At 41.6% G+C, this 18,926-nt stretch overlaps 1 protein-coding gene across 1 annotated transcript in view; it reads left to right on the top strand.

The window, feature by feature from the left end:
- The window catches only part of ME3 (malic enzyme 3), a 274,892-nt gene that overhangs the window by 210,283 nt on the left and 45,683 nt on the right, over positions 1–18,926 (top strand). The window contains exons 6-8 of the mRNA XM_007946273.1: positions 4,200–4,303; positions 7,505–7,519; positions 12,706–12,750. Of these exons, the coding sequence (XP_007944464.1) occupies positions 4,200–4,303; positions 7,505–7,519; positions 12,706–12,750 (164 nt within the window). The remainder of the gene's footprint in view (positions 1–4,199; positions 4,304–7,504; positions 7,520–12,705; positions 12,751–18,926) is intronic.

Genomic DNA, 18,926 nt, shown 5'->3' with positions numbered 1-18,926 from the left:
CAACCTTCTGGTTAGCAGTCAAATGTCAGAGCTCCTGGGACCCTCACCGTAGACCCTCTTAATCTCTAAAAGAATTGAAAAAATAACCCAAAGGACACGAACCCCAGCCTCCACAACCTGGAGACCAGAACTAGATAGTGCTGGGCTACCAATACTGACTGCTCTGACAGGGATTACAATAGGTAGTCCTGGACACAGTGGAAGAAAAAAATGCAACAAAAGGCACATCATAAAAAGTCCAGGCTTACTGGTCTGACAGAAACTGGCAACCCCAGAGACTATGGTCCTTAGATACACTTCATGCCTGAACTGAGCACACCTCCATGGCTCAATTTTCTGCCAAATGATAGACAGTCCTATAAGGTAAAAAACAGCAGCAGGGAGGTATGCACTCATTAGAAGAATCTACCATATGAGATCAAAAGGGCAGCATTTTCCCAGGAGTAATGCTCAGAAGGCAGGGAGGGATAGGAAAGAAGGACAAGGGAAGTGGTAAACAGGGAGGAAGTGGGAAGAGTGCTGTTACATGGTGAGATTTCAGTCAATATCACAAAACAGCATGTGTAAGAACTGTTGAATGGAAAACCATTTTGCCCTGTAAATTTTCACCCAAATCCCAATTAGCAAAAGAAAACAACAAAAATAGATAAAGTTGATTTTTAAAGAAAAATGAAAAAATGAGTATTTTCAGCAAATGCCATGGGCTATACTGTTTTTTTTTTTTTTATCACTTTTGTGTTTGCCCTTTCAAAGTGTGTGTGTGTGTGTGTGTGTGTGTGTGTTTCAGATAGCTATAATCATGATATCTGTGCAATTTCATATCTTGCTTGTTTCACCTAAAATAATCTCATACACATTTGTCCAAGTGGCTGCATACTCTCAAAAGCCATCAATTTTAATGATTGCCTAATATCCATCAAGGAACTCTGGTAATGTAGTGCCTAAGGCACTTGACTGCTAACCAGAATGCTGGCGGTTCAAACCCACCAGCCACTTCTTGAAAGGAAGATGGGGCAATCTACTTCCATAGTGATACTGCCTCGGAAACCCAAGGAAGGGTCGCTATGAGTTGGGTCCGACTCGAAGGCAAATAACAACAACAATGTCCATCAGGTTATCATTGACTTTATCATCCCCCCCCGTGGCTGGATGTTTGTTGCCTCCAACTAGCTTTCAGATGGTCACTTTGAAGATGGTATGTGGAAGGGCAGGCATTCTTATCCTTTAATCCTCTCCCATATACACATACACACCCTATATATACACATACACAACCAAAAAATCCCAAGCTATTTCAAGGGCATACAATCTAGGGGGTGAAAAGAATGAGAAAGGAAATTAGGGCCCACCTTCTTTCTAAATCTTGCCATGTAATACCTTGAACGAAGCCCTGAACCCACCTCTGACATTATGTGGACCCAAGTTGTTGGGTAGCATAGTGCCTAAGGCATTTGACTGCTAACCAGAAGGCTGGCGGTTCAAACCCACCAGCCACTCCTTGGAAGGAAGATGGGGCAATCTACTTCCGTAGTGATACTGCCTCGGAAACCCAAGGAGGGGTCGCTGTGAGTCAGACCCAACTCGACAACAGTGAGTTTGGTTTTGGTTTGAAGTTGTTGGGGGAGAGGGGCTTGGGAAGGCTGATACTTCCTGTTCTTTCCTGTCTCCTCTCAAGCACCTCCTACAGTGCTATCAAGGCAGAATGGATTCACAGTTAAGTCTTTAAAAATAGTAAGTCAATTCTTATTGTGGAAAAGACCCATCTAAACAGAAAGCCATAGTGGTTAGGATCATGGGCTCTAGAGGCAAGCAGCTAAATTTGAATGCTGGCTCTCCCACTCACTAGCACATGGTCTAGGATGGGTTGCTAAACTTCTCTGTGTCCTGTTGCTCCCTTGTGAAATGGAGGAAAATAATAGGGTATGCCTCAGCTCAGATCCTCTGAGAAGCAGAGATTTATTAGAGGAAACACCTATAAATTATAAAGGAGAGGAAGCAGGAGTAGTCGGGGTAGGTGGGTCTTTCAGACCATAATGCAGTTCTGACGCGTGTGCAAGGAGAGTAGGAGGAGGGATGATTGAATAGGAAGGGTTCTGAGTGAAAATCGGCCCCTGGGAATGTCTGCCAAGCTAATATGAAGTGTCCAAGCAAAGATGGCCTGAGAAGAGTCTCAGTTAGGCAGGAACTACCTGCCCCAGCACTCTTCCCATGCTCAGTCATTGGCTGGGAGCAACCCATGAAGGTGGCATCTGATGACTGTTCACGAGATATACTTCCCTCAGTAGGTTCCCTTAAGGAAATTCTCACATCCATGGCTACTGAAACTTCATAGGTTTTGAGTAAAGCATTTAGAAGTACTTGGCACAAATAAAGCCCTAGAAACATGAAAGCTGCTACCACGATTTTATAGCATGTGTTATAATTCATGAAGGTTTTACCCATAAAATACTTCATTCAATCATTGCACTCACCCTATGCAGCTGATATATCCTCATTTGACAGATGAGGAATAGGTCACACAACTAGTTCAATGGTGGGAGTGTTACTTGACTCTAAGCCCCTTGAGGGCAGAGCCTATGGCTCCCTTACCTTTGTGCTGCAGTAGCAGCTCAGATGGAGATGAAGATAACACAAGACCTTATCCTCAAGGAGCACATATTTTAATGGTGAGTTAGATGCAAAAAGAGATCATTTCCTGAGACCCTAGCACATGGAATTACTCCATCTCAAAAACATAACCCAAAAGCAAACTCACTGCCATCGATCAGATCCGACTCATGGAGACCCCTCCTTGGATTTCCAAGGTGGTATCACTATGAAAGTAGATTGCCCAATCTTCCTTCTGAGGAGTGGCTGGTGGGTTTGAACTTCTAGCCTTCTGGTTAGCAGTTAAATGACTTAGGCACTATTTATAGTATGTACTTTTTCCTCCTTCTGCCTCAAGCCCACAACCTTTCTTTGTGCTGACTCCTCAGACTCATGTGCCCAGCCCACCTTCTGCATCTATCAAATTCTGCTCACCTTTATTGGCTAACCATATTTTCCATCATACAATCTCCACCAGCTCTCAGTGGAAATAGCTCCACCCTTCTCTGTGCTTCTTTGTTCCACACATTTTTTTCTCCAGAGCAATGTCACTCTACCCCGTACTAGAGTTAGCTGTCTATTCATCTGCCAGCCCAAATAGACTGTGACCACCTTGAAAGCAACAACTGCTTTTTTTCTCATGTACACATCCCTTACTGGGCCCAGTATCAGCACTAGTACATGGTCAGTAAATGTGTCACATGTCTAGTCCAGTGAAGCTGTGTAGGAGTATGTGGAGGGATGGATTGAAAGAGGTAGGAAGTCTGCCAGTGGGAGTGGTCATTCGAACCAATGCAGACACACAACATGACCAAACAGCACGTGAATGCTGTGACAGAAAGTTGCAAGGGGTGGGGTAGGGGGTCTCCTAACAGTTTAGGCATTAGGGTGAGCATCTTTCTTGAACTGAAATTTCTGGTTATATCATCATTCTATCTTTGTATCCCAAGGGCCTATCACAGTGCCAGGCATGTGGTAGGTATTCATTATGATTTTAATGAATGTAATGTTTTCTAATTTGAATCCAGATTTACATCTTGGGACCCAATACTTCAATCCAGATGTTACCTAAAGACTGATATAGCGCTTCATAACTGGAAACAGTTTTACTCCCAAGGGACATTTCACAATGACCAGAGACAATTTTTATTGCCACAGCTGTGGGGAGAGGTGATAAGGCATCTAGTGAGTAGAGGCCATGATGAGGCTAAACTCCTAATTTGCATAGAACAGTCCCCCCACATCAGACTCATCTGGGTCAAAATATCAATAGGTGCTGTTGAGAAAGGCTGAAATAAACCCAGCCAGGGGAAGTAGAAGGCTGTGTTGGAGAGAGGCATGCCTGGTTCAAAACATAGTTGGTTCCTACATGGGTGGCCCATGTGGGAATCCAGACTTAGATAAGTGGCTTAGACTCCATATCCTTCCAGACATGACCCCTAGGGCTCCAGCCAGCTTCCTAATCACTCTTCCCATCCCATCCTCTAGGCCTCCTCCCCACCCCCCAAAAAAAAACAGGACACTTGAGGAAACCATGCTGGAAGATGCTAAAGGTGGAAAAAAGCAAGGAACACTGGGGAGCAGACTCAGTAAATGGATGTTGTCTGTTCCAGGAACTGCTTAGAGACCCTCTGTACATTGGCCTGAAACACCAGCGTGTGCGTGGTAAAGAGTATGACGACCTGCTGGACGAGTTCATGACGGCCGTAACAGACAAGTAAGTGAGTCAGTCTGTTCCTTCTGAAAGAGGACTATTAAGAGATAACATGACTAAAGTCAACATTTGTTTTGACAGATACACAAACAAGAGGCAGTAGATACATGCTTTTCAGGGTGGTCTGAAAATTCAGACTTGACCCCATGTACTTGGAAAACTCAAAGCCAAATGGGCCCCTTCGCTGGGAGAATCTTTGGGAGTGTGTGTGTGTGTGTGTGTGTGTACATGCATGCACACGGACACGTGTGTGTAGGGTGGGGGGCAGCTGATGGCTCTGTAATCTGGGTTCTGGGTTCTCAGCATGAATAGGGATGATGGTGGATGCTGGAGGAAAGAAGTGTGCTTTTCTGACAAATGGCTTTGGAAGGCAGCTTGCCACATTAGTCATCAATTGTTACCTCTAAGTGAGGATTAACCAGTGTTAATGAGCCACCATAGCAGGCCACACAGGCTCTGGGCCTACAGAATCTATGAGGTGTCATCTCTTCACTGTAGTACGTGAAATTGGCAGCTTCTGCCCTTCTTGCCTGCCTCATCTGCCCATCATTATGGCCACGCTTCACCCTGCTGTGGCCGGTATGCTGCTGGGCTTCAAGCCAGTCTATGAGTTTCAGCAGCTCTATCGACCTCTATAGCCCAAATAGTTTCCCTTCTCACTTGAAAACCTCCAGCCAGTCTTGCTGTCACAAGAGTGCTCCTGCAGGACGTGGCAGAGCTGCCCTGCCCTTCCTTGGCAAAGTACTCCCTTGCCAGAGGCCAGCCACTTGAACCAGAGATGTGGGCTGGACAGAGAGCTTCTCTGGTCACAGCAGAACATAAAGTCTAATTTGGGTTGGCTCTGGGAGTGGGCAGATTAGGTTTGACTCCTGACTCCACTATTTCCACCATTTGACCTTGGGCAAGTTGTTGAACTTAATCTTGAGTCTTGGTTTCCCTATCGGGGAATTAGAAAAGAGGGTTTTGTTGTTCTTGTGTTTTTATTTTTGTTTAAGAAGAGAGAATAATATTGTACTTTATACTGAGGGTAATACTCCTGTAGAAAAGGGAAAATTAATGACGGAGTAAGCAAGAGGGGCAAGGATCTAGTGCGCACCTGGAGAGCACAGAAAGGTATCCACAGTGACAGAGAAGGCAGAATACTGGACAAAGATGCAGGCAAGTGAGTAGGTGTGGTGGTTGGAATATGTGGGAGTTCCCTTCTGATTGAAGCCGAGTCATCAGCTGAGAGTGAAGATGGGGAAGGAATGATGGAGGTTCAGGGATAGAAGAGGAATGATCTCGCTACCTAAGACAGTGGGAGAACCACTAGATTAGGGGACTAGAATATGATTTTGAGGCAGCTCTAGGGCCCACTTGAAGATACTGATTATAAATTAAAATTAAATCAGTTAACCTATTTCTGAATTTTTCTATAATGAGGTTCAAATGTCTGGATACAAGGCAAGAAAAGGTACAGAAGATTTAATCAGATTTGGAATTTTGCCAGGAGAGGACCACAAAGGAAGAAAAAAGATCATATTCCAGGGAGTGATTACAATGATGTGTCATGAAGTCTATTCTGGGTAAGAAGGGAAATGAGGACATGGTAGTTGTTGTTGTTGTTACGTGCCGTTGAGTCGGACACAACTCATAGCTTCCCCTCCTTGAGTTTCTGAGGCAGTATCACTATGGAAGTAGATTGCCCAACCTTCCTTCCAAGGAGTGGCTAGTGGGTTTGAACCACCAGCCTTCTGGTTAGCAGTCAAGTGCCTTAGGCACTATGCTACCACAGCTTCTAGGAAATGGTAGTTGTTGTTGTTACGTGCCATCGAGTCGGACCCGACTCATAGAAACCCCTCCTTGGGTTGCTGAGGCAGTATCACTACTGAAGTAGATTGCCCAACCTTCCTTGGTAAAGGAGGGGGTAAAAGACAGGTCAGGTCTAAGCATTGTTGAGTTGGGTACTAGATGGAAGGAGTTGGAAAGAAAGGAGGTGGTGATCAGAGAGTGAAGTGTTTGAAGCTGAGATTGTGCACAAAGTGCAGCTGTTGGGATATAACCACCAAAGAAGTTGATTCAAGGATCAGCTGCATTGATAGAAGTATAGCATCTAAAATAAGAAAGGTCTGCCACACTTCATTCTCTCTACTTCCAACCATCCTCAATGCTACATTTGGTTCTGGACAAGATATTTTCAGGGTCATCAGTTACCTCAAGCACTTTGTTGTTGCTGTTGTTGTTGTTGGGTGCCGTTGAGTTGGCTCCAATTTACAGCGATCCTCTGTACTACAGAACAAAACACTTCCTACGCCACCCTCACGATTGGAGAACAGTCACCATGGTTGTAAAGGAAGCCAAAGGTTTAGCCTACTAGAGAACAGAACCAGAGACTGCCCTGTCAGTACCAGGGACACAACGCTACCTCTAGATATCTGAAAGCCTTTCTTCCAGAAGAGGATTGGACTTGTTTGTGTGTATCCACATGGAGAACCAATTGGTGGAATGCCAAAGGGGTCAGTTTCAGCTCAAAATAAATCAGAGCTATCCCACCGTGCAGTGGACTCTCTGTGAGAGTGAGTTCCCTGTGCTAGAAGTTGTTCAAGAATAAGTTGCAAGGCTTACTGGTAGTGTTTTATAAGAAGGAATTCAAGCATCAGATGCCTTCCTATCCTGATATTCTATCCTGACCTCATAAGACCCTTATGTGATTGGCAGGGTAGGTATTATTATTCACATTTTATGGAAGAGGAAACTGAGACCCTGAGAAGTTAAAGAGATCTGTCCCAGATAGTATCTGTCCGGATTGTGATTCCAACCTGGGCCTGCTGATTTTGAGTCCAGACTGCTTCCTACAGTGCTGAGTTACCTGTGGATGAAAAGATAAAGGAATGACATTGGCATTGAGAGCCATTTTGTTGCTTCCTGTTTCCAAGGCTCACTGCTTATCTAATGAGTCAGTAGTCATTCCATGATTCCCCACAGAGAAGCCTTGCTGTTCATGTGAGAAGGTTAAGTAAATGGGGATGTAAGAAGCTCTTCAAATTATCATCAAAATCCATTCACAGCTTCACAGGCACATAAGCAGTCCAGAGGTGAACCCTCAGGGAAGGGCATGCATCAGCCAAGAGGAATGTATCCCTGAGTGGAAAAGATGATGTATTGACAGTTCATTGCTTTGACTTACAAATAACCTAAAGCAGATGTTTCTTGTGGAGACTGTAGGTGGGGAATGAGCTGGTCTCCCAGGCACCCTTGGGAATATAGAAGGCCCAGGATGGAATGCCAGGGCCTGGGGGTGAGTCAGAGCCCTGAAACCTAGGCAATGTATTTTAAGAACCTTCGGAAACATTGACCCTGCCTTCAGCATCCTGTCTCTTTCCAAACATCCTGCTAATAAAATGCTCCACCTTCTTGTCCTTACCCACTTTTCAGGGAGTATGTTAAGATTTTGGGACCTGAAAAAAACTCACTATGTTTTAGTTACTTTCCTGCAGCTGGCCACATGGAAGGCCAGCAAGGCAGAAGGAATCTCCATTTAAGCCTGTGAACCACACCAATAGATAACTGGGTTTGTCCTCCTTGAAACTGAGGCAAAGACTCATGTTCTGGGAGCCATTCTGAAGTTCCTGTGGCAAAGACTAGTCATTCCATTCTTCATCCTGGTTCTTCCCCTGCCATTCAGTGGGACCAGGAGCTGGCATCTGAACACCTCCAAGAGCTCAACAGCAACTCAGAGACCAAAGGAGCCTGAAGGTTGAAGATTTTTCTTCTCTAGACATTGAGGATATTTCAAGACTTAAATCAAGTCTCTCTATTTCAGTCCACATGAAACTGCAATTGCTTCTTCTGAGTTACAAAAACATTCAAGAGTATGCTTTCTTGGCTACACTCCATTCCTTTCCTCAACCCATTCTGGGACAAACTAGTGGGTCAAATAAAAGTAGGCATGCAAATACAGACCTATGGGTCCCAACCCTGACTCCATCTGAATCACCAGGGAGACTTATCAAGAATACAGATTCCAGGCTCCTAAGCCACAGTAGACCAGTTGATACCTGGAATTTGCAATTTTAAAAGCTTTCCTGATGATTCTGATAAAGCAGTGCATAGATTGAAGCTTAGAAAACTGAAAAATCACAACCCCAGAAGGGGCAACTTTTGAGCAGCACTAACCTCAGCTCCCTCCATTTTTAGTGTGAGAAGGGAACATAGGATCAGGGTTTAAGGGCCAAACACATGTGGACTTTCCATGGGTCTTACCATCAGGACTTACATGAGGAAGATCCAGTACATTTTCAGAACACACCTTGCGCAGGCCGTCCATCTTGACAATACACCTTCTGCTGCTCTGAGCTTCTTTCTTCTAGTCTGGAAACCTCCCAAGCAGAACTGTATACAAAGCTTCTGCTGGAATCTGCTTTGCCATGAAGAACTTGAGCTTCTTTCATGCCTGGCATAATTGCATTTCCACATGTGATGAAAAGGACTCATACATTTAGCATCCTGGCTGAGAAGACACATCATGTGGCAGAATCAGGCCTGCCTTTCCCCACAAGAAAGTTCATGCTCAGGTCTGGTTCCCTGACCTCAAGCCAAGAATTTATGACTGCTAATGAGTTTACAGGAGTCTCTGGGCAGTGCAAATGGTAAATGTGCTGGGCTACTAACCCAAAGTTTAGAGTTTCAAGTTTATCAGAGGTGCCTCAGATGAAAAACCTGGTGAACTACTTCCAAAATCTCACCCTTTGAAAATTCTGTGGAGCACAGTTCTACTCTGACACACAAGGAGTTACCATGAGTCAGCAACTGGTTAATGAGCTTAGAAAAGGAAGATGGTGCATGCATTAGTTAGATAAACAGAGTTATGACTTCCTTGTTTGGGAAATTTCTTCTAAAAAGTTTTCTGTGAAAATACAGAAATGCACATCACCCTCCCAGCAAATATGTCTTTTTTGGGGGATTTGACTTTTCAAACTTCAAATGGAAAATTTTTCCTCCAAGGGATGAATTCTGCTGGCAAAGAAACAAGAACAGTAGGTACAGCATCCAGCACTCTTGCAACTGAGCTTTATTCCCACCACTAAGGTGTGAAAACTTTTCACAGAAGCTCCCCAAGAAAGCGAAGAGCTGCACAAATAATTCATCTAATCACTTATTTAGAGAAGTTTGAATAATGACTACATGCCCAACACTATTAGGCACTGTATGAGCACCAAAAGATATAGAAGGCATGGGCTGTGTCCTCAAGAATGTCACCAGGCATTCTGAGAAGACAAAAGTTTTGGATAGGAAATAATTAGAGATGAGTTAAGTACTCAACTGTTTGGTGTTGACTTTCAGTTCAATGGGAATTCAGAAAAAAAGAGCAATCAAGGAAGTGTACATAGTTGGAGAAAGCTTTGTGGAAGACATGGAATTGTACAAATTTAGGGAAGAATTTGAAATACAGGAGCGAAAAAAATGGCATTCCAGTTAGAAAATACCTCATGAGAAAAGTAAAAACACAAGAAAGGCAAGAAGTATGCAGAAGATTGTGGAAGATTGGCCTGACTAGAGGTGGGTGTTTTTTGTTTCAAAATGAGGCTGAGCGGGAATGGACCAAGCCTCAAACCCTAGGCATGAGCTTAAGAGTGGAAAGGGTGTTAGCCATCTAATCCTGAGTTTTTAAACCAAGCTCCCTGAACACTAGGACTCTACAGAGGTGCAGCAGGTGTGCTAGAAACAAAATAGTTCCCACCAGCCATGAAAGATTTAAACTAGGGAAAGAAATACTTTACTGTTTTCTGTTGCTTTCTGCATTGGGGTTCTCCTTAATATTTTATTAAAGAGTTCTTAGTTTAAATCTCTTTAAAAACTACTGATCCACACAACACTTTATTTGGGACTTGATACTGTTAGCAACAGAGACCATGGAAATATTGAGTTAAAACTGAGAGGATACGGGAGGAAATTAGGAGGAAAAATGTGGAACAAAATCCAAAAACACAATAATGACCAGAATTACTGGTTGGATGGAGTCTGATGGGACCCCCTGGGATACACTTCGGGCCTGGGATAAAACTCACTCCCAAGGCTGGCTCTCAGCGTAACAGTAAACAAGACATACATGCAGAATACTCAACCCAGGGCGATGCACCCACCTACTTTACGGAGATAGATCCCTTGGAGCAATCGGCCATGGAGCACCAGAGGGGCAACATTCACACAAAGGAAAAGCTGAACAGACAAGTGCATAACTGAGAAGGGCACAGGAGGAGGACGGTTACTGGGAAGGGAGAGGAGGAGAGTAGGTTAGCGTTAGGGATGGTAACGGGAGAGAAACCAAATGTACATGAAATGTTAAATGTAAAACAAATCTTGCTCTGTAAATTAGCACCTAAAACAATGGGGGGGGGCGGGAAATCTGCCTTTCCCAGGGAAAACTGCCCTAACCAGCATGGCCTGGAACTATTTCCCTCCTTATAATCTTAGAATAACTTATTGGCTGTGAAATGCTAAGTAATCATGGACTCCATCGTGGCTTCTCTTCTGTAATGGTCTTGAGTTTTTCTTTAAAGCTCTTTTTTTTTTTTTTTGTCTAGAGCAGAGAATGGACAAAGACATGTCTAGACTGTTGTAGAGCAGTTAAAGTATGGAGTGGGCTAGAATAGATGGCCTTTACAGCCTCATGTCCTATGACTCTGTAACATCTTGTCTAGACTCAGGTCTTGTGCCACTGTAATGTCTCTACTAGACTGGCAGTCAATGAATGGCTGAGATCATGACTTTAGGCATGGTGGGCACACAGTAAATAGGGAGGTGGGAAGGGTGGATGGCTAGTTGGTTGGTTGGTTGAGGGGTTGAAAGCACTCACTTAGGCTAGCTATCAGTCAGAATGGACTAAAGGCTATGACTCTAACCACATCTGGCATGTGTGGCCTGTGAAGAAGCAGGACAGTTTTCCAGGCTCAGCCCTTCATGTCTAATTGTTGACAGTCTGGTTCCTACATGTTTCCATCAGAATGGGAGTCAGCTGTTGCATGATCACAGACTACTATGCCTGCAAGGAATCTGTCTGGGTCACATAAAGGGCTGGGAGACTGTAACAAAAGGCAAACCAGCATCCAGCTCCCTATGACCTATTCCTTCCATCCTACCCAAGCGGACTGAATAATTGAGAGGGTTTGATCTTCAGTACTGAGGTCCATCCAAAGCATGCTGGAGGAAATTCCCTAATCAATTCCTCACTGTGGTGGTTATGTTTGTGTGTCAACTTGGCTGGGCATGGTTGAGGGGCTAGGCAGCTGGTGGTAGTTATTCCCCATGATGAGACTGGTAATCAACTCCATGGTGGAATCTACTGTGAGCAGCTGAGTAGCTGCCTTTGGGTATGTGGTCTGCTTCCCGTGTATAAGCAGCAGCTTTGGGAATGGTCTCTAGTTTATATCACACTTGGACCCTGCACATAGCCATGTCGTTGTTCAGCAGCCTGCCATGCTCTGCTGACCTTGGGGCTTTCAATGAACTTGAGTTAATGGCCTGCCATGTGGTTTGGTAACATTGGGACTGTGCCTTTTTACTTGTAAGCCTTGGGCTTCTCAGCCTCAGCAGCCAGCAGCTATCTGTGTGAAGAAATGCCTCTAGCTCCAGTGTAACTGTACACTGTAAGAATAAACTCCTGTTTGTTAAAGCCATACCATTTGTGGTATATTCTTGTCAGAGTGGCACTAGGTAACCAGAACACTCACCTAAGGAAAGGACACATAACCCAACAACTACAAATGTTAAAAAGCACAACCTCTACACTAGGCTGCCTAGGTTCAAAACTCTGGCCTACCATTTATTAACAAGCTACTTAATTCATCATCTCTAAAATGTGTTTTTAAGACTTAATTTGTTGAGTGTTTATGATGGGTAATCAATGTAAAATGCTTGCAATTCTACCTGGATAATAAAACGCATTGCCATCCAGTCAATTCCAGCTCATAGCAACCCTATAGGCATGTACCCTATAAAGTAGAACTGCCCAATATGATTTCCAAGGCTGAAATATTTACAGAAGACTGCCGGCTTTCTCCTGAGGAGCAGCTGGTGGGTTAGGACCACTGACCTTTCAGTTAGCAGCCGAGCACTTAACCACTGAGCCACCAGGGCTCCTTATCTGGATAATACTAAATAGTTAAATAGTTGTTGTTAATTTATGCAATTTCCAAAGCCACTGCCTTTACGCAGTGCTTTAGCGGTGCTCAGGAGCTGTGGTGGAGCAGTGGCTAAAGCATTCGGATACTAATCAAAAAGTAGGCAGTTCGAACCTACCAGCTGCTCCATGGGAGAAAATGAGGCAGTCAGCTTTCAGAAAGATTTACAGCCTTTGAAACCCTATGGGGCAGTTCTATTCTGTCCTATAGGGTCACCACTATGAGTCAGAATTGACTCAATGGCAGTGAGGTGGGTTTTAATGGTGCCAATATTAATTCGTTCATGCTTGAGTTAATACCCACTAATATAACAACAACAACAATATATTCATCACTGTCTCCCACAGTCCCCCACCCATCCACCCACTCCTTTCCAATATTACTTTCCTTGTGTTCCTCAATGCTGATTGTTCAAAAGAATAAAGCCGCCCTGGAAATACTGAGAATGATCTATCTCCATTTTAGATTCCTGGCATCTGTAATTAGTAAATGCTTGGTCTTTGCTATCCATGCCTATTCAGTTTAACACTGTCCCTTCTCTGAATGAAGAAGCATTCTGTATATTAATGTGTACATGTAGGAGTGAGATCTCCTCATATTTTTTGTATTTCTTTTCAGCTATGTACTGTTTGGGTCTTACAGCCCCTCTGCTCTGAGAGAATTTTTCCCTTACATAACCATACATTTCTTTCTGTGATACATATATATATGGTGCACGTGGGTGTAACAGGAATTCCAGAAGAAGCGAATACAGAGAATTTCTCAGAATTGATAAAAAGGCATGAATTCTCAAACTGATGAAGCACACAGTCAATTCTGAGCAGGATAAAGATAAAGGAATCCACTTACACACATCAAGGTGAAAAACTAAAGTACAAACAAGACAGTCTTAAATTTCAACAAAAGAAGAAAGATCAGCTTCCAACAAAGAAAAAATTTAGTCTCCACAGTAACATTTGAGGCCTGAAGAAATATTTGCACAGAGTTGATGTAACTTAGAATTACATTCATAGCTATATTATCATACAAAAGTGATAGTGAAATAAAGATATTTTCAAACAAAGACTGAGTTTATCACTCCTAGACCTCACTGAAGGAACCACTAAAGGATCCACTTGAAGAAGAAGGAAAATAAACTCACAAAGAAGAAGTGAGATGCAGGAAACAATGAAAGATAAATAAGTAAAAATATATTTTAAAGCAATGAAAAAATAAATTAGAAAATATTGAAAAGGTATTGATTGTATTTATTTTAAAAGACTGTTTGGGAAAAAGGGAGCTCTGATGGTATAGTGCCTCAGGCATTTGAGTGCTAACCAGAAGGCTGGGGGTTCAAACCCAGTAGCCACTCCTCAGAAGGAAGATTGGGCAATCTACTTTTGTAGAGATACCACCTCAGAAACCCAAGGAGGGTTTACTCTGAGTCAAATCTTCTTGACAGCAGTGAGTTTGGTTTTTTCTTTTTTATTATTGGGAAAAAAAATATTGGGGATTTGAAAACAGGGTAAAAATAAAATAGTAGGTGGAAACAATCTAAATGCCTATTAACAGATAAATAAAATGTGGTATGTACACACAATGGAATGAGTATTACTCAGCCAGAGCAAATAAGTACTTATAAATGCTACAACATGGATAAACCTTGAAGATATTACATTGAATGAAATAAGTCAATCACAAAAGGACAAATAATATTACATGATCTCACTTAGATAATTGACAAAACAGGCAAATATTTAGAGACCAAAGTGTTATTAGTAGATACGAGGGATGGGAGTAAGGGGAAGAAAGGGTGCCATTGTTAGAGAAGCAGTGAGTTTCTGTTAATGGTGATGGGAAATAGGGCATAGATTAAGAGTATGGTTGCACGGTAGGTTAATATAACTGATACTACTAAGTAATAGACCTGAAAAATGTTGAATTGGAGAATGCCGTGTGACACATATTTTTATTTTTATTGATTTTTTTTTATGTTGTGGTGATTTTTATAAAATTTCTACTCATCATGTTTTTTATTTGTTTAGTTTCACTCTCCTTTCCTTCTTATTAAATCTATTAAGTTTCCTTTATTTCATGCTTTTTCAGCTTCACTGATTTAGAAGTCATACATTCTATTTTTATTCTTTGTCTTATTCTATGTCATTTTTTAAATAGCATACTTGATTTAAAGTCTAAACTTAATATCTCTCTGATCACAATTTAATAAAACTAGAAATTAAAAATAAACATGAAAATCCTTCCCCTTCACCCAAGTTAATATGTGTCTAACCTCTAGTTAATGGTTTACTCCCACCCCTAGTAACCATCAAAGAACATTTCTTTTTGTGTGAAAACCTTCCCTTGAGTTTTTATAGTAGTGGTCTCATACAGTATTTATCCTTTTGTGATTGACTAATTGCTCTAGGTTATCTATGTTATGAGATGTTTCACAGATTGATTGCTGTTCTTTAATATTACATAGTATTCCATTGTATGTACATACCATAGTTTGTATATACATTCATCAGTTGATAGGTATTTAGGTTGCTTCCATCCTTTGGTATTGTGAACAGTGCTGTGATGAGCATGGGTGTGAATATATCTGTTTGTGTCATAGCTCTTGTTTCTCTAGGATATATACCTAGTAGTGGGATTGCTGGATTATATGGTATTTCTTTTTTCTAGTTTTTCAAGGAAGCACCATTTTCCACAGTGGTTGCACCATTTTACAGTCCCACTAGCAGTGTATGAAGATTTCAGTCCCTCACCAGCATTTGTTGTTTTCTGTTTTATTGAACTTTGCTATTAGTGGGAGCTCTGGTGGCATAGTGCCTAAGGCATTTGACTGCTAACCAGAAAGCTGGCAGTTCAAACCCACCAGCCACTCCTCAGAAGGAAGGTCAGGCAATCTATTTCTGTAGTGATACTGCTTCAGAAACCCAAGGAAGGGTCACTATGAGTCAGATACGACTTGATGGCAGTGAGTTTGTTGAGTTATTAGTGCTGGAGTGAGATGATATCTCATGGCTTTGGTTTGCATTTATCTAATGAGTAATGATCACAAGAATTTCTTCATGTGTTTGTTGGCTGCCTGAATGTCTTCTTTGATGAAGTGTCTGTTCATGTCCTCTACCCATTTTTTAATTGGATTATTTTTTCTTTTTGTTGTTGAGGATTTGAAGTTTACTATAAATTTTAGAGATTAGTCCCTTGTTCAATATAAACTCACTGCCGTCCAGTTGGATCTGACTCAAAGCAACCCCACCTTGGGATTCCGAGGCAGTATCACTACTGAAGTAGCTTGCCCTATCTTCCTTCCAAGGAGTGTGCAGTTGTCAAACATTTTTTCCCAGTCTGTGGGTTCTGTTTTTACTCTTTTGGTGAAATCTTCTAATATGCATAAATGTCTAATTTTTAGGCGGTTCTAGTTCTCTATTTTGTCTTCTAGTGTTTGTTGTGTTTTATTTATGTTTAATCATGTATTTATGTCCTGAATAAGGCTCCTAAGTTTGTCCCTACTTTTTCTTTGATGGTCTTTATAGTTTTAGGTTTTACCTTCAGGTCTTTGATCCAACTTCAGTTCATTGTTTTTACATGGTGTGAGATATGGGTCCTGTTTCACTTTTTCTGCAAATGGATATCCAGTACCTTGAGACTATGGCCCTTAGTCGCCCTTCAGACCTGGACCTGAACTCACTCCCATAGCACAATTTTCAGTTAAACAATAGGCAGGTCTACAAGATGAACAAGACACTCTTTAGCAACAATCAACCATTTCAGATCAAAAGGGCAGCATGTGCCCAAAGGCAAAGTTCAGAAGGCAGGTAAGGTTAGGAGAGAATGAGGAATGAAAACGAGAAACACAGGGAGAAGGTGGCAAGAGTGATGTTGCGCAGAGGGAATTACAGTCAATAGTACAAAACAAAATATTTGATTGTTGAATAGAAAACTGATTTGCTCTGTAAACTTTCTCCCAAACCACAATAAAAAGTTTTTTAAAAACTAAGATAAACATAAACATAAAAACACTTTTACTTGAAATTAAGAGTCCTTCTATTACACAAATTGTTGGGTAAAAAGGAAAATACAAATAGAAGTTACAGAATTTCTGATAAAAGTAATAATAATACTATCACATAGCAGAATCAATAGGACAGTTAAACCAGTGATCACAGGAAAATGTGTAGTCCTAAACAGCTGTATCAATAAAAATGAAAGAATGAGGATAAATCAATTAAATTACCAGCTCAAAAAACTAGAAAAAGAACAACAAAGTACACCAAAAGAAATCACAAAGAAGAAAATGATAATGTTTTAACTCTGATTAAAAGAATAATTTCTAGAGAACTCAAAGAAGAAATTATAGTGGCATATGGAAATTGTTTTGTAAAATACTTAGAACTGAATAATATAATTCATATCACATTTTAAAGCTGAAATAGTAGCTAAAGGAAACTAATTATTTTTAAATAATTTTATTGGAAAATCTGAAAATTAATGACCTAATATGCAGACCGAGCAGCGGCAGGGATCCAGGTAAGGGGAGGGCAGAAAGGTTTCGAACAGCTAAGGGAGGCAAACTTGTCTGTCAGTTTGACGTATTATGGTGGCTTGTGTGTTGCTGTGAGGCTTGAGGCTGTGGCATCAGTGTTTCAAATGCCAGCAGGGTTTCATGTGGTATACAGATTTCAATGCAGCTTACAGACTGAGACAGACTAGGAAGAAAGAAGAGGCCATCCACTTCTCAAAGAATTGGCCAGGGAAAACCTTATGAATAGCAGAGAAACACTGTCGATACATTATCTTGCAACTTCATGAATAGCCCGGAGACACTGTCCGATACAGTTCAGAAAGATGAGCCCCTTAGGTCAGAAAAACCAAAACCAAACTCACTGCCATCAAGTCGGATCTGACTCATAGTTTCCGAGGCAGTATCACTATGGAAGTAGATTGCCCAATCTTCCTTCTGAGGAGCAGCCGGTGCGTTTGAACCACCAGCCTTCTGGTTAGCAGTCAAATGCCTTAGGCACTATGCTACCAGGGCTCCCCTTAGGTCATAAGGCTCTCAAAATGTGACTGGGAAAGAGCTTCATCATCAGAATAGGACCAGCCTTACTGATATGGATAAAGTAAAGCTTGAGACCTCCATTTGCTGACATGGCACAACTCAAATTGAGTAGAAATAGCTGCAAACATCCATTAATAATCGGAACATGGAATGTACAAAGTATGAATCTAGGAAAATTGGAAGTTTTCAAAAATGAAATGGAACACATAAAGATTGATATCCTAGGCATTAGTGAGATGAGATGGACCGGTTTTGGCCACTTTGAATCAGACAACTTATGATCTACTATGCTGGGAATGACAATTTGAAGAGGAATAGTGTGCCATTCAACATCATCCTGAAGTACAGTGCTGTCAGTGATAGGATAATATCCATACACCTACAAGGAAGACCAGTTAATATGACTATTATTCAAATTTATGCACCAATGACCAAAGACAAACATGAGGAAATTGAAGATTTTTATCAACTTCTACAGTCTGAAATTGACTGAATGTGCACTCAAGATGTGTTCATTATCACTGGTAACTGGAATGCAAAAGTTGGAAACAAAGAAGAGTCACTGATAGTTTGAAAATTTGGCTTTGGTGACAGAAATAACGCTGGAGACTGCATGGTAGAATTTTTCAAGACCAATGACTTATTCATTGCAAATATCCTTTTTCAACAACACAAATGGCAGCAATACACATGGACCTTGCCAGATGGAGTACACAGGAATCAGATTGACTACATCTGTGGCAAGAGGCAATGAAAAAGCTTAATATCTTCAGCGAAAACAAGGCCTAGGGCTGATTGTAGAACAGACCATCAACTGCTCATATGCAAGTTCAACTTGAAGTTGAAGACAATTAAAACAATCCACGGGAACCAAAATACAACCTTGAATACATCCCTCCTGAGTTCAGAGACCATCTAAAGAATAGATTTGATGCATTGAACACCAATGAGCGAAAACCAGAAGAATTGTGGGATAACATCAAGAATATCATCCATGAAGAAAGCAAGAGGTTATTAAAAAGACAAGAAAAGAAGAAAAGATCAAAATGGATGTCAGAAGAGACTCTGAAACTTGCCCTTGAACAGAGAATAGCTAAAGCAAATGGAAGAAATGACAAGATAAAAGAGCTGAGCAGAAGATTTCAAAGAACAGCTCAAGCAGACAAAGCCAATTACTATAATGAAATGTGCAAAGACTTGGAGTTAGAAAACCAAAAGGGAAGAACATGCCCGGCATTTCTCAAGCTGAAAGAACTGGGGAAAAAATTTAACCCTCAAGTTGCAATATTAAAAGTAGCATAGTGGCTAAGGCACTTGACTGCTAACCAGAAGGCTGGCGGTTCAAATCCACCAGCCACTCTTCGGAAGGAAGATGGGGCAATCTACTTCCATAGTGATACTGCCTCGGAAACCCAAGGAG

The sequence above is a fragment of the Orycteropus afer genome, unplaced genomic scaffold (genome assembly GCF_000298275.1).
Source record: "Orycteropus afer afer isolate SDZICR_OR568_19922 unplaced genomic scaffold, OryAfe1.0 scaffold00154, whole genome shotgun sequence".
Lineage (NCBI taxonomy): Eukaryota > Metazoa > Chordata > Mammalia > Tubulidentata > Orycteropodidae > Orycteropus > Orycteropus afer.
This window is presented reverse-complemented; position numbering and strand designations above follow the sequence as displayed.